Below are 13,696 nucleotides of genomic sequence, written 5' to 3'. Positions count from 1 at the left end.
AAGTCAACTATATGCTATCTTCAAGAAACACATCTAATTTCCAAGGACAAAATAATACTCAGGGTAAAGAATTGGAAAACATTTCAGGCAAGCAGAAACCAGAAGAAAGTGGGGTTTGAAATCCTATTTGCTGACACAATCAGCTGTAAAGCAACAAAAGTAAAGACAGACAAAGATGGACACTGTATTGGTCAAGGGAACAAAATATCAATAAGAAACTTCAATCCTAAATATCTTTGCACCCAACTGAAGTGCTCCCAGATTTATAAAATGAACCCTAATTGAACTGAACAATATGTTATTCTGCAACACCACAACACCCAGGGAGTTAAACACACTGACAGAACTGGACAGATCCTCCAAGCAGAAGATAAACAAAGAGAATAATAGACTTAAACATGACTGTAGAACAAATGCTTAACATACATATACAGAACATTTCACCCCAACAATACTGAGTGTATACTCTTCTAATTAGTTCATGGATCATTCTCCAAAATTGACCATATCTTAGGATACAAATCAAACCTCAACAAATTTAGAAGAATAGAAATTATACCTAGTATCTTTTCATACAATAAGGGAATAAAAGTAGAACTCAACTCCAACAAAAACTTTCATCCCCACACAAAGACATGAAACCTAAATAACCTTATGCTGAACAAGGAGGAGGACATAATGAAATCATTAGATTCCTTGAACAAAACAATGAAGCTACAAACTATCAAAACCTGTGGAATACCACAAAAGCAGTTCTAAGAGGGAAATTTATCACATTAAATGTCCACACAAACCAACAACCTAATGAATCATCTCAAGGAACTGCAAAGGAGCAATCAAATTCCAAATTTAGCAGAAGAAAAGAAATAACCAAAATTACTTCAGGATTAAATTAAATCAGGAACAAAAGAAAATTCAGAAGATTAGTGAATAAAAGATAAATAAAATTGACAAACTTCTTGAAAGCCAGAGGGTTGTCCTGCTACTGCTGCAGTTATTGCCCACTGCTCAGGAGCTTAAAGACTCAAACACTGCTGCCATTCCCAGCCCCCATGCAAGCTGCCTGGAGGCCCAACTGGTCTGCCTGGATCTGCTAACACCAGTGCCAATGTATGCTGCCCTGGGGCCCAAGAATAATCATGCTTGGCCCACTAATGTGATCACTGGGATCTATGGGTGGTCTCACCTGGTGTCTTTTTCCCCAGCAAAACTTCACCAAAACATCCACTAACACTATAAGCCATTGAGGAGGAAATCACACACACCACTGATATTTATAGTCAAAGAAATCATACAAAGACTACACTACTGCATGCATCCAGAATTAAAGCCTAAGTGTCCTGACAAAACAATACCACAGATATGTCTTTCAGAAAAAGTTCTCCCTTATGAATGCAAATTCAAAAAATTGGAAGAAACAACTGTTATACCAGATGCACATGTGTCAATTTAAAGACACAGGAAATATGAAAAAGCAGGAAATATGACATCTCAAAAGGAGCACAATAATTCCCCAGAAATATATCTCAATCAAAAACAAGTTTATGAAATCCTGGAAAAAAGAATTAAAATAATGATAATATGCTTGGCACCCCTAGTACAGTGGTTACGGCATCAGCCACAAGGCTAGTGGGTTCAAACCTGGCCAGAGTCAGCTAAACAACAATGACAACTACAACAAAAAAATAGCTGGGCATCATGGTGGGCGCCTGTAGTCCCAGCTACTTGGGAGGCTGAAGCAACAGAATAGCTTAAGCACAAGAGTCTGAGGTTGCTATAAGCTGTGACACCATGGTATTCTATGAAGAGCGGCATATTGAGACTCTGTTTCAAAAAAAAACATAATGATATTAAAGAGATACAAGAGGACACAGATAAACAATATGAAGAAATCAGGGGGGGCTCGGCGCCTGTAGCTCAACTGGCTAAGGCGCCAGCCACGTACACCTAAGGTGGCGGGTTCGAATCCCCAGCCCGGGCCCGCCAAGCAACAATGACAGCTGCAACCAAAAAAAAAATAGCCGGGCGTTGTGGCGGGCGCCTGTGGTCCCAGCTACTTGGGAGGCGGAGGCAGGAGACTCGCTTGAGCCCAGGAGTTGGAGGTTGCTGTGAGCTGTAATGCCACGGCACTCTGCCCAGGGGGACAGCTTGAGGCTGTCTCAAAAAAAAAAAAAAAAAGAAATCAGGGGGAAAAAAACAGGATATAAATGAGAAATTTACCAGAGAAAGCTATGAGAAAAAAGAAACAGAATTCTTGAAACTGAAAAATTCACTGAATTAAAAAAAAAAAAGTATTCTAAAGTTTCAACAGTAGATGAGAGCAAATACAGGAAAGAATCTCCAAACTTGAAGACAAGTTTTTTCTGACAAGTCAGAAAGAAAAAAAAATTCACCCACTTAAAGTGAACAACTCAATGGTTTTTAGTATAGTCACAGTTGTACAACCATCACCACAGTCCCTTAGAAAATTTTCATTACTTCAAAATGAAACCCTTTACCTTAGTCAACCCTCCATATATCCTCTCTCCCACCCCTGGCAATCACTAACTTTCTATCTCTTTAGATGTCCCTATTTTGGACATTTCCTATAAGTGAAATCATACAATATGTTGACATTAAGTTCATCTAGGTTCTAATGTCTATCTCAGTACTTCATTCCTTATTATGGCTGAATAATATTCCATTGTATGGATAATGCCATTTTGTTTATCCATTCTGACAGTGATAGACATTTGGGTTGTTCCTACCTTTTGGCTATTGTGAATAGTTTTGCTATGAACATTAGGTACAAGTTTTTTGTTTTTTGTTTCTTTTTTTGAGACAGAGTCTCACTATGTGGCCCTCGGTAGAGTGCTGTGGCGTCACAGCTCACAGCAACCACAAACTCTTGCCTCAGCCTCCCAGGTACCTGGGACTGCAAACACCCGCCACAATGCCCAGCTATTTTTTTTTTTCTTTTACAGTTTTTGGCCAGGGCCAGGTTTGAACCCACCACCTCCAGTATATGGGGCCAGTGCCCTACTCCTTGAGTCACAGGTGCCACCCATGCCTGGCTATTTTTTGTTGCAGTTGTCATTGTTGTTTAGTGGGCCCAGGTTGGGTTTGAACCCGCCGCCCTTGGTGTATGTGACTGGCGCCATAACCACTATGCTACAGGTGCTGTGCCATATGTACAAATTTTTGTTTAAATTCCCATCTTCAGTTCTGTGGTATACACATCTAGGAGTGTAATTGCTAGGTCTTTTTTTTTTTTTTAAATTAAATCATAGCTGTGTACATCAAAGCAATTAGGGGATAAAATGTGCTGGGTTTATATACAATTTGAAATATTTTCATCAAATTGGTTAACATAGCCTTCATGGCATTTTCTTAGATATTGTGTTAAGACATTTATAGTCTACATTTAGTAAATTTTGCATGTACCCTTGTAAGATGCACTGTAGATCTGGTCCCGCTGAATACTCTCCCTCTACCCATCCTCTTTTCTCCCCTCCCCTCCCCTCTTTTTCCCCTTTCCCCTTCTTCTTGGGCTATAATTGGGTTATAGCTTTCAAGCTATAAATTGGTTTCAAGTATGGCTGAGTACATTGGATACTTTTTCTTCCATTCTTGAGATACTTTGCTAAGAAGAATATGTTCCAGCTCCATCCATGTAAACATAAGAGGTAAAGTCTCCATCTTTCTTTAAGGCTGCATAATATTCCATGGTATACATATACCACAAATTATTAATCCATTCATGGGTCGATGGGCACGTGGGCTTCTTCCATGACTTAGCAATTATGAATTGGGCTGCAATTTGATTATTTGTACAATTTGGTACAAATATCTTTGTTATAATGTGATTTTTGGTCTTTTGGATATATACCTAGTAGAGAAATTGTAGGATTGAATGGCAGGTCTATTAGATCCCTAGGTGATCTCCAAACATCATTCCAAAAGGAATATATTAGTTTGCATTCCCATAAGCATTGTAGAAGTGTTCCCTTTTCTCCACATTCACACCAAAATCTCTGGTTTTGGGATTTTGTGATGTGGGCTAATCTTATTGGAGTTAGATCATGTCTCAAAGTGGTTTTGATTTTCTTTTCTCTGATGTTTAAGGATGATGAGCCTATTTCCATATGTCTGTAGGCTGTGCGCCTGTCTTCTTCAGAGAAGTTTCTTTTCAAGTCCCTTGCCCACCTTGAGATGGGATCACTTGCTCTTTTCTTGCTAATACATCTGAGTTCTCTGTGGATTCTGGTTATTAAACCTTTGTTGGAGACATAACCTGCAAATATCTTCTCCCATGCTGAGGACTGTCTGCTTGCATTACTTACTATGTTCTTGGCTCTGCAGAAGCTTTTTAGTTTGATCAGATTCCATTAATGTATTTTTGGTGTTGCTTCAATTGCCTGGGGCAGGGGGACCTTCTCACAAAATATTTGTCCAGGCTGATTTCTTCAAGTGTTTTCCCTGCACTCGGTAGAGTGCTGTGGAATCACAGCTCAAAGCAACCTCCAGCTCTTTGGGCTTAGGTGATTCTCTTGCCTCAGCCTCCTGAGTAGCTGGGACTACAGGCACCCAACATGATACCCAGCTATTTTCTTGTTGCAGTTTGGTCAGGGCCGGGTTTGAACCCACCACCCTCGGTATATGGGGTTGGCGCTCTACTCACTGAGCCACAGGCACGGCCCTTCTTATAGTATTTTTATCGTTTCATGTCTTAAGTTTAAATTTTTAATCCAGTTAGAGTGTTATCTTAATTAATGGTGAAAGATGTGGGTCCAGTTTCAGTCTTCTACAGGTTACCAGCCAGTTCACCCAGCACCATTTGTTAAATTGGAAGTCTTTTCCCCACTGAATGTTTTTAATTGGCTTGTCAAAGATCAAATAATGGTAAGTAGCTGGGTTCATCTCTTGGTTCTCTATTCTGTTCCATAAATCTACCTCTTTGTTTTTGTGCCAGTACCATGCTGTTTTGATCACTATCGATTTATAGTATAGTCTGAGGTATGGTAGTGTGATTCCTCATGCTTCGTTTTTATTTCTGAGTAATGTTTTGGCTATTCAAGGTTTTTACTGATTCCATATAAAACAAAGTATTGTTTTTTCAAGATCTTTAAAGTAAGACAGTGGTCCTTTAATAGAGATTGCATTAAAATTGTATATTGCTTTGGGTAGTATGGACATTTTAACAATGTTGATTCTTCCCAGCCATGAACATGGTATGTTTTTCCATTTGTTAATTTATTAGAGAGACTCTAACAGACATGAGCAACTTGATACCATCCAGTACCACAAGAGTTGGGAGATTTCAATTATTAACATTTATGCACCGAACTACAATGCACCTCAATTTATAAGAAAGACTCTAACAGACAAGAGCAACTTGATTTCCTCAGGCACCATAATAGTTGGAGATTTTAACACCCCTTTGGCAGTGTTGGATAGATCCTCTAATAAGAAACTAAGCAAAGAAATTTTAGACTTAAACTTAACCATTCAACAACTGGATTTAAGAGACATCTACAGAACATTTCATCCTAACAAAACTCAATATACATTCTTCCCATCAGCCCATGGAACATCCTCCAAAATTGATCACATCTTTGGTCACAAGTCTAACCTCAGCAAATTTAAAATAATAGAAATTATTCCTTGCATCTTCTCAGACCATCATGGAATAAAAGTTGAACTCAGTAACAACAGGAATCTGCATACTCATACAACAACATGGAAACTAAATACCCCTGTGCTGAATGATAGCTGGGGCATAGAGGAGATTAAGAAGGAAATTACTAAATTTTTGGAACAAAACAATAACAAAGACACAAATTACCAGAACCTCCAGGATACTGCAAAGGCAGTCCTAAGAGGGAAATTTATAGCATTGCAAGCCTTCCTCAAGAGAACAGAAAGAGAGGAAGTTAACAACTTAATGGGACACCTCAAGCAACTGGAAAAGGAATAACATTCCAATCGCAAACCCAGCAGAAGAAAAGAAATAACCAAAATTAGAGCAGAATTAAACGAAATTGAAAACAGAAGGATCATGCAACAGATCAATAAATCTAAAAGTTGGGTTTTTGAAAAGGTCAATAAAATAGATAAACCTTTGGCTAACCTAACCAGGAATAAAAGAGTAAAATCTCTAATTTCATCAATCAGAAATGACAAAGATGAAATAACAACAGACTCCTCAGAAATTCAAAAAATCCTTAATGAATATTACAAGAAACTCTACTCTCAGAAATACGAAAATCTGAAGGAAATAGACCAACACTTGGAAGCACGCCACCTTCCTAGACTTAACCAGAATGAAGTGGAAATGTTGAACAGGCCTATATCAAGTTCTGAAATAGCATCAACTATACAAAATCTCCCTAAAAAGAAAAGCCCAGGACCAGATGGCTTCACATTAGAATTCTACCAAACCTTTAAAGAGGAACTAGTACATATTACTTAACCTTTTCCAAAATATAGAAAAAGAAGGAATACTACACACCCAACACATTCTATGAAGCAAACATCATCTTGATCCCCAAACCAGGAAGAGACCCAACAAGAAAAGAAAATTATAGACCAATATCACTAATGAATATTGATGCAAAAATATTCAACAAGATCCTTGCAAACAGAATCCAGCAACACATCAAACAAATTATACACCATGACCAAGGGGTTTTATCCCATGGTCTCAAGGCTGGTTCAATATACGTAAATCTATAAATATAATTCATCACATAAACCAATTAAAAAACAAAGACCATATGATTCTCTCAGTTGACACAGAAAAAGCTTTTGATAATATCCAGCATCCTTTCATGATCAGAACACTTAAGAAAATGGGTATAGAAGGGACATTTCTTAAACTGATAGAGGCCATCTACAGCAAACCCAGAACCAATATTGCATTGAATGGAGTTAAATTGAAATAATTTCCACTCAGATCAGGAACCATGCAAGGTTTCCCATTGTCTGCACTGCTTTTTAACATTGTAATGGAAGTCTTAGCTATTGCAATTAGGCAAGAAAAGGCGATCAAGGGTATCCACATAGGGTCAGAGGAGATCAAACTGTCACTCTTTGCAAATTATATGATGGTATAGTGGAAAACACCAAGGATTCTACTACAAAACTCTTAGAAGTGATCAAGTAATACAGCAGTGTCTCAGGTTACAAAATCAACACTCATAAATCTGTGGCCTTTATGTATACGAACAATAGTCATACTGAAAAAAAGTCAAGGACTCTATTCTGTTCATAGTAGTGCCAAAGATGAAATATTTGAGAGTTTACCTAACAAAGGATGTGAAAGATCTCTATAAAGAGAACTATGAAACTCTAAGAAAAGAAATAGCTGAAAATGTTCACAAATGGAATATACAATTGTGGTAATTCTATATTTAACTTTTGGAGAACTACCAGAGAATTTTCCAAATTTTCTACATCATTTTACATTCCCACCTGCAGTATACAAGAATTTCAACTTCTCCATATCCTCACCAACACTTGATATTATCTTACATTTTTATTCTAATGGGTGAAAAGCATTACAGTATCTCATGATTTTTATTTGCATTTCTCTGATGGCTAAAAATGTTGAGGGTCTTTTCATGTGTTTGTAGATGATTTGTTTACTTTCCTTGGAAAAATGTCTATTTCATTCCTTTGCCTGATTTTGAATTGGTTTTTGGTTGTTGCTGTATTTGAGGTGTAAATGTTCTTTCTTTATATATTCTGGATATGAGACTCTTAGAAACATGATTTGCAAATATTTTCTCCCACTGAGTTTTCACTTTTTGACAAGGTTTTTGATGCACATTTTTATAAGTTTTATAATGTTCCATTTATGTACTTTTTCTTTGTTGTTTGTACTTTTGGTGTCATATTTAAGAATCCATTGTAAAAACCAAGGTCATAAAGATTGACCAGTATCCTTTCTTCGGAGGCTTTTAATGGTTTAAGCTCTTTTATTTAAATCTTTGATATAGGCCAGGCATGGTGGCTCACTCTTGTAATCCTAGCACACTGGGAGGCTGGACAGGTGGACAGCCTGAGCTTCAGGAGTTTGAGACCACTGTGAGCAAGAGCAAGACTCTGGTGGGCACCTGTAATTCCAGCTACTCAGGAGGCTGAGGCAGGAGGATTGTTTCAGCCCACATTTTGAGGTTGCTGTGAGCTAGGCTGACACTATGGTGCTCTACCCAGGGCCACAGAGTGAGACTCTATCTCAAAAAAAATCTTTGATATATTTTGAGATAATATTCACTTATTATGTGGGGTAGGGATCCAACTTCATTATTTTGCATGTGGGTATCCAATTGTCCAATCACCAATTGTTGAAAATTATTCTTTCCCCCATTTAGTAGTCTTGGTATTATTATCAAAAATCAATTGACCATAAATTTGTGGATTTACTTCTAGACTTTCAATTCTATTCTACTTTTAGTGTAAGGTAGTATTTGAAATCTAGTGTCTTGGTGCTACATGTGCTCACAGCTATTGGGGTATCACGTCTGGTCATTTTTGGTGGACAACATTAAGAAATATATGTATGTATACACGTACTTACGTATATCTGTGTATAATTTTTCCTGTGAAAAATATTTCATATTAGTACTTTTAATTTCAATCCATTATGGGGTTCATTTTACTCTTATCCCTTTCTCGTGTTCATAATTTTTTTCTCTGACACTGAGAAACTTAGCTCCCATTTTCCTCAATAGATTTATTAAAATTGCTCTATTTATTTGCTTAATATAACAGACTTCTGGCTGCCTCCTCACTCGAGGGCACTGGAGGAACACAATTTTCATTAGATTTTTCCCTGCCTTCATGCAGAAACCCCAGTCCTGATTTCTTAGCCATTAGACACTTTGACCCCTTCATGTATCCTCCCACCTCTCACATACCTACTCTACAAATTGCAACTCAGATTTTCAGATTAGAAAAAGAATTTCAAAATGCTACAACTCTCTCAATGTAAATAGTTCAGAAAGTAATGGAGAGAGAAGATGCTAAAGATACCTGAGGTAAGAAACACTGAAAGGGAATATATTTTAGATTTAAAACAATGAGTTCAGGTTTAGATGTATTAAATTTAATGTGCCATTAAGACAGCCAAGTGGAAGTGCCCAGCAGGCAGGTGGAAATTTAGGTCTGGAGTTCAGATAGAGGTATGGATGGAGATAATAGATTTGTATGTCACCTGCATAGAGGTAAGCAAAGATAGAAAAGCCTATGAATGAATTCAAGAAGGAATAGCCAGAGAAGGAAATAAACCAAAAAAGAATAGACTACCAGAAGCCAAGGAGGCAGATTTGAAAGAAGAGTGACCAGTTGTGTCAACATCGAGAGGTTCATTAAGAACAGGAAAAACATCGATTGACTTTCACTATGTGGAAGTCATTGTGTGTGACTTTGGAAGTAATGGTTTCAATGGAGTGATGTGGGCATATGTAAGAATGCAGTGAGTTAAGTGTATAGGAGATAAGAAAACAGAGAGTGAGAGAACAAGTATATTTTATTTCCATCAGAGTCCTATGATTGGAAATAATGAATCTGATGTCTAGGAAGGGATACAGAGAGTTGTGTAATGCAAAATTTTGTGTAAAGTTAAGCCAAATTGGTGCAGCTTGGAATATAATGGTAGGCCCCTTCACTTCACAGTTCCTTAGATGTTCAACACTTTTAAAGACTGAATACTGAGCTAAAAGCAACCATCTACACTAATCTTCATTTTATACTAAGAGAATGATAAACCCATAAAGGGAAAGGAACTTATGCTAAAGGTTTGCCTGTAAAAATATTCAAATTGTTTTCCTTCCCTCAAATTTTCTTTTTATTATTCTTTCCTAATTTCATAAAATAGGTACCAGACTTTCTAGTTCCTTACTTAAAACATAACTTTTTATGTTGCCATAAAGTAGAGACTTAAAGGAAATAGTAGAGACTCTCATATACCCTTTACCCAGTTTTCTCAGTAGTAAGGTCTTACATAACTGAAATACAACTTTTTTTTTTTAGACAGAGTCTCACTATGTCACCCTTGGTAGAGTGCCATGGCGTCCCAGCTCACAGTAACCTCAAACTCTTGGGTTTAAGTGATCCTCTTGCCTCAGCTTCCCAAGTAGCTGGGACTACAGCTGCCCGCCACACCACCTAGTGACTTTTTGTTATAGTTGTCATTGTTGTTTTAGCAGGCCTGGTTTGGGTTGGAACCCGCCAGCCCTGGTGTATGTGGCTGGCACCCTAACCACTGAGCATGGGTGCTGAGCCTGTAATATAACTTCATAACCAAGGTATTGACAATGGTATAACTAGACTAGACTTTATTCAGTTTCACAAAATTATACATGCATTCATTTGTGTATATGTTGGCCTACACAATTTTAGCATAGGTATAGACTCATTTACTTAATACCACAATTAAGATACAGAATTGTCCCATCAACACAAAGGAACTCCTTGTGTCTTCCCTTTAGAGTCCTCCAGTCACTATCACTGGCAATAATTAATCTGTTATTTAATTCTATGATTATGCCACTTAAGAATGTTATATAAATGCATTCAGAAAGTATATAACCTTTTGAGATGGGCTTTTTTCATTCACCATAACACCCCTGAGGCACATCTAAGTTGTATCAATACTTTCTTTCCATTTCAGGACATCTGGGTTGTTTCCAATTTTGGGCTATCACAAATGTAGCTGCTATGAGCATGTGTACAGGTTTTTGTGCCTATATATAGTTTTCATTTCTCTGGAATAAATGTCTAGGAGTTTTTTTTTTTTTTTTTTTAGACAGAGCCTCAAACTGTCCCCCTGGGTAGAGTGCCATGGCATCAAAGCTCACAGCAACCTCCAACTCCTGGGCTCAAGCGAGTCTCCTGCCTTAGCCTCCCAAGTAGCTGGGACCACAGGCGCCTGCCACAACACCCGGCTATTTTTTGGTTGCAGCCATCATTGTTGTTTGGCAGGCCCTGGCTGGATTTGAACCCGCCACCTTAGGTGTATGTGGCTGGTGCCTTAGCCACTTGAGCCACAGGCGCCGAGCCAATGTCTAGGAGTTTTGAGCACACTTTTCATATTTCAGATTGATCAGATATATGGTTTGCAAAAAAATTATCTCAATTTGTAGCTTGTTTTTTCCTCTTCTTCATTTTTTACAAAACAGAAGGTTCTAATTTTGATAAAGCCCAAAATATCAAATTGTTCCTAAGTTTTACAGTTTTACATATTACATTTAAATCCATGATATATTTTGAGTTACATTTTATATAAGATGATAGGTTTAGGTTAAGGTCCACTTTATTTATTTATTTAATTTATTTTAGCCTATAGGTATTCAATTGCTCCTCCATTGACTTGCTTTTTTACTTTGTCAAAATTAGTTGGACATATTCATGTGGGTTTATTTCTGGGGTTCTCTCTTCTGTTCCACTGATCTATGTGTCATTCACTTGCTAATACCATCTTGATTACTATAGCTTTGTATAAGTCTTGATGCTGGATAATGTGAGTCATCCAACTTTTTCTTCTTCAAAATTGATTTAGCTTAATTAATTTTATGCTGGATATTTTCATCTTCCCTATAGGGAAAGAAAATAGACACGAACTGTGGGAGATTATGGAAAATGTAACAATAACATTCTACAAGCCATATGGCAGTAGTTCTCAAATGTTAGTGTGCCTCAGAATCAGCTGCACACATGCAGATTTCCTTGTTCCACACCCAGAGACAAAGTTTGACCTCCAAATGATTCTGATACAGGTGGTTCCGGACTACACTTTGAAATATGAAAAACAACATCTAGGGAGAAATAGGAAGCAAAAGCAAAAACCAAAAACAATCTTAATTACTTTAATTTCTAGTGTGCAATAGTCCTCTTTTTTTTTTTTGCCTTCACAGAATTAAAAAGGCTAAATTTAATGACAATAACAATGTTTAACATAAGGACTGAGAACAAAAACCTCATAAAGAACAAATGAAGATAAATACATTCAGAAAAGAAATCAGATGATTGCTGAAACGAAACATTAAGCAATAATAATAGTAATAATGCAAAGAAAGTAACATTCATATTGTCAGATAGGAATATGTCTTATTATAGAATACTTTGATCAGTTAACTTCTTATTTTGTTTTCTCCAAAGTCTCAAAAAAATAGACAACTAATATTTATAAATAAAAGTAAAAGATAATTTCAAAAAAACAGATCATGCCAATATATTATTGGAGAAATAATATATTTTCTCCAATTTTAATATCAGGTGTATCCAGATTAAGTGAATGATTTTCAAGTATTTCTTTTTCTATTGTCTATTAGATTTGGCATGATCTGTAGTCCTGACTCTTTTGTGAAGATAGACTTACCATTTGTGTCTACTCATGATAAAAAATGAACTTTTTAAAGCATAACTTTTATTACATCCTACATGCTAAATGTTTCCGGAAAAACACGTATATAATATAATGGAAATTCCTAGGCAGATCAAATCTACTCAATAGGAATTCATGTCAGAGTCAAATACGCTAGAACTCACCTGTCTGGTTAAAAAGGGCACCCACATAGATTCAAGAGACAGGTATCTCAGAATACATATTGTAGAAATCAGGAAGGAAGACATGAGACAAATTTCTGAATGGGCAAGGAATAGAGGTTGGGAGCTCCTGAGTCACCTACAGTTTGCACTAACCCTAGTGTATTTATTATTTACTTATTCAACATAAGTATCATAACTATGAAATCAAAATAAGAAATACTCTTTAATTTACTCTAGGAGTACATGTATTTGAAAATAAAGATAAAGACTTCCAAGTTAAAAAAGGTAAAAACAAACATTTAAAATATATTTCCAAGACATTTTATTCCAAGATATCCCTTGCCAATGTACCTCCAATAGCCTTTTTAAAAAATAATTTCCATATTCTACTTACATCATCTTGCAAATCCTCTTTGTAGACCAGTTAGAGGGATGAGGGTTCAGTTAGCTCTAATAAACTTTTAGGAAGACATCTTGTGATTAACTAATGTGAAAAACTTATCCACTAAGATATAAAAACAACTCCATTTTCTGCCTGCATGTTATGCATTTTGTTATACAGTTATGTGCATTTTGAGATCACATTTAGTAAGTACACAAATTGAAAAGAAGTTTTTTACCCCCCACTTTGTCTCCTGCTTTATTCTAGAGAAGAAAGTTCTTGCATAAGTTCCTCCTTTTCTTGCTGTAGCTCCTGCAAATGTTGTTGGTTCTGCTCCAATCTGTCCTCCAACCACTGCAGAAGAGGCCCGCTGACTGCTGACATCTGACTGCACAGATTTTTGGTAAACACTTCAATAGGAAAAAATCATAGATAAGATTAACTGTGGAAAAGTGCTGTCCACTAGCATGTTCCCATTTCACCAACAGCCTCACCATGAGCACAGGCAGAAGGGGTTGGAGGAGGAAATGCAAAAAATGTAATAAATAGGACTGGCAAACAACTTTCTATGCCCAGTCATAGTAAAGACATAGAGCTGAGCAAAGAAGATACTTATTCGAAGGCCATTATGAACACCCCTGGAACCATAATCCAGAGAGAAACCCAGCTCTACAGAGAGCAGAAAGATATCCAGCTCTGTACTTTTTTTTGTTTGTTTTATAGGTTTTTTTTTTTTTTTTTTTTTTTGCAGCTCTGTACTTTATTAGGCTCTTACCCCTTTTG

General features: G+C 36.8%; 1 protein-coding gene across 2 annotated transcripts in view; it reads right to left on the bottom strand.

Moving 5' to 3' along the window:
• Nucleotides 1-11,243: 11,243 nt before the first annotated feature.
• The window catches only part of BRCC3 (BRCA1/BRCA2-containing complex subunit 3), an 84,742-nt gene continuing 82,289 nt past the window's right edge, over nucleotides 11,244-13,696 (bottom strand). Inside the window, exons 10-11 of one of the 2 annotated variants that reach the window (XM_023508561.1) lie at nucleotides 13,152-13,323; nucleotides 11,244-11,577 (exon numbers count right to left, since the gene is read on the bottom strand). In XM_023508561.1, the coding sequence (XP_023364329.1) occupies nucleotides 13,172-13,323 (152 nt within the window). In that variant the 3' untranslated portion in view covers nucleotides 11,244-11,577; nucleotides 13,152-13,171. Of the gene's footprint in view, nucleotides 11,578-12,284; nucleotides 13,324-13,696 lie in introns of those variants that run through there. The other variant, XM_003802739.3, reaches the window with a different exon arrangement.

Source organism: Otolemur garnettii, unplaced genomic scaffold, assembly GCF_000181295.1.
Source record: "Otolemur garnettii isolate 467f Iridium unplaced genomic scaffold, OtoGar3 scaffold00259, whole genome shotgun sequence".
Classification (NCBI taxonomy): domain Eukaryota; kingdom Metazoa; phylum Chordata; class Mammalia; order Primates; family Galagidae; genus Otolemur; species Otolemur garnettii.
The sequence above is the reverse complement of the archived record's forward strand: the minus strand, read 5'-3'. Positions and strand labels throughout refer to the sequence as shown.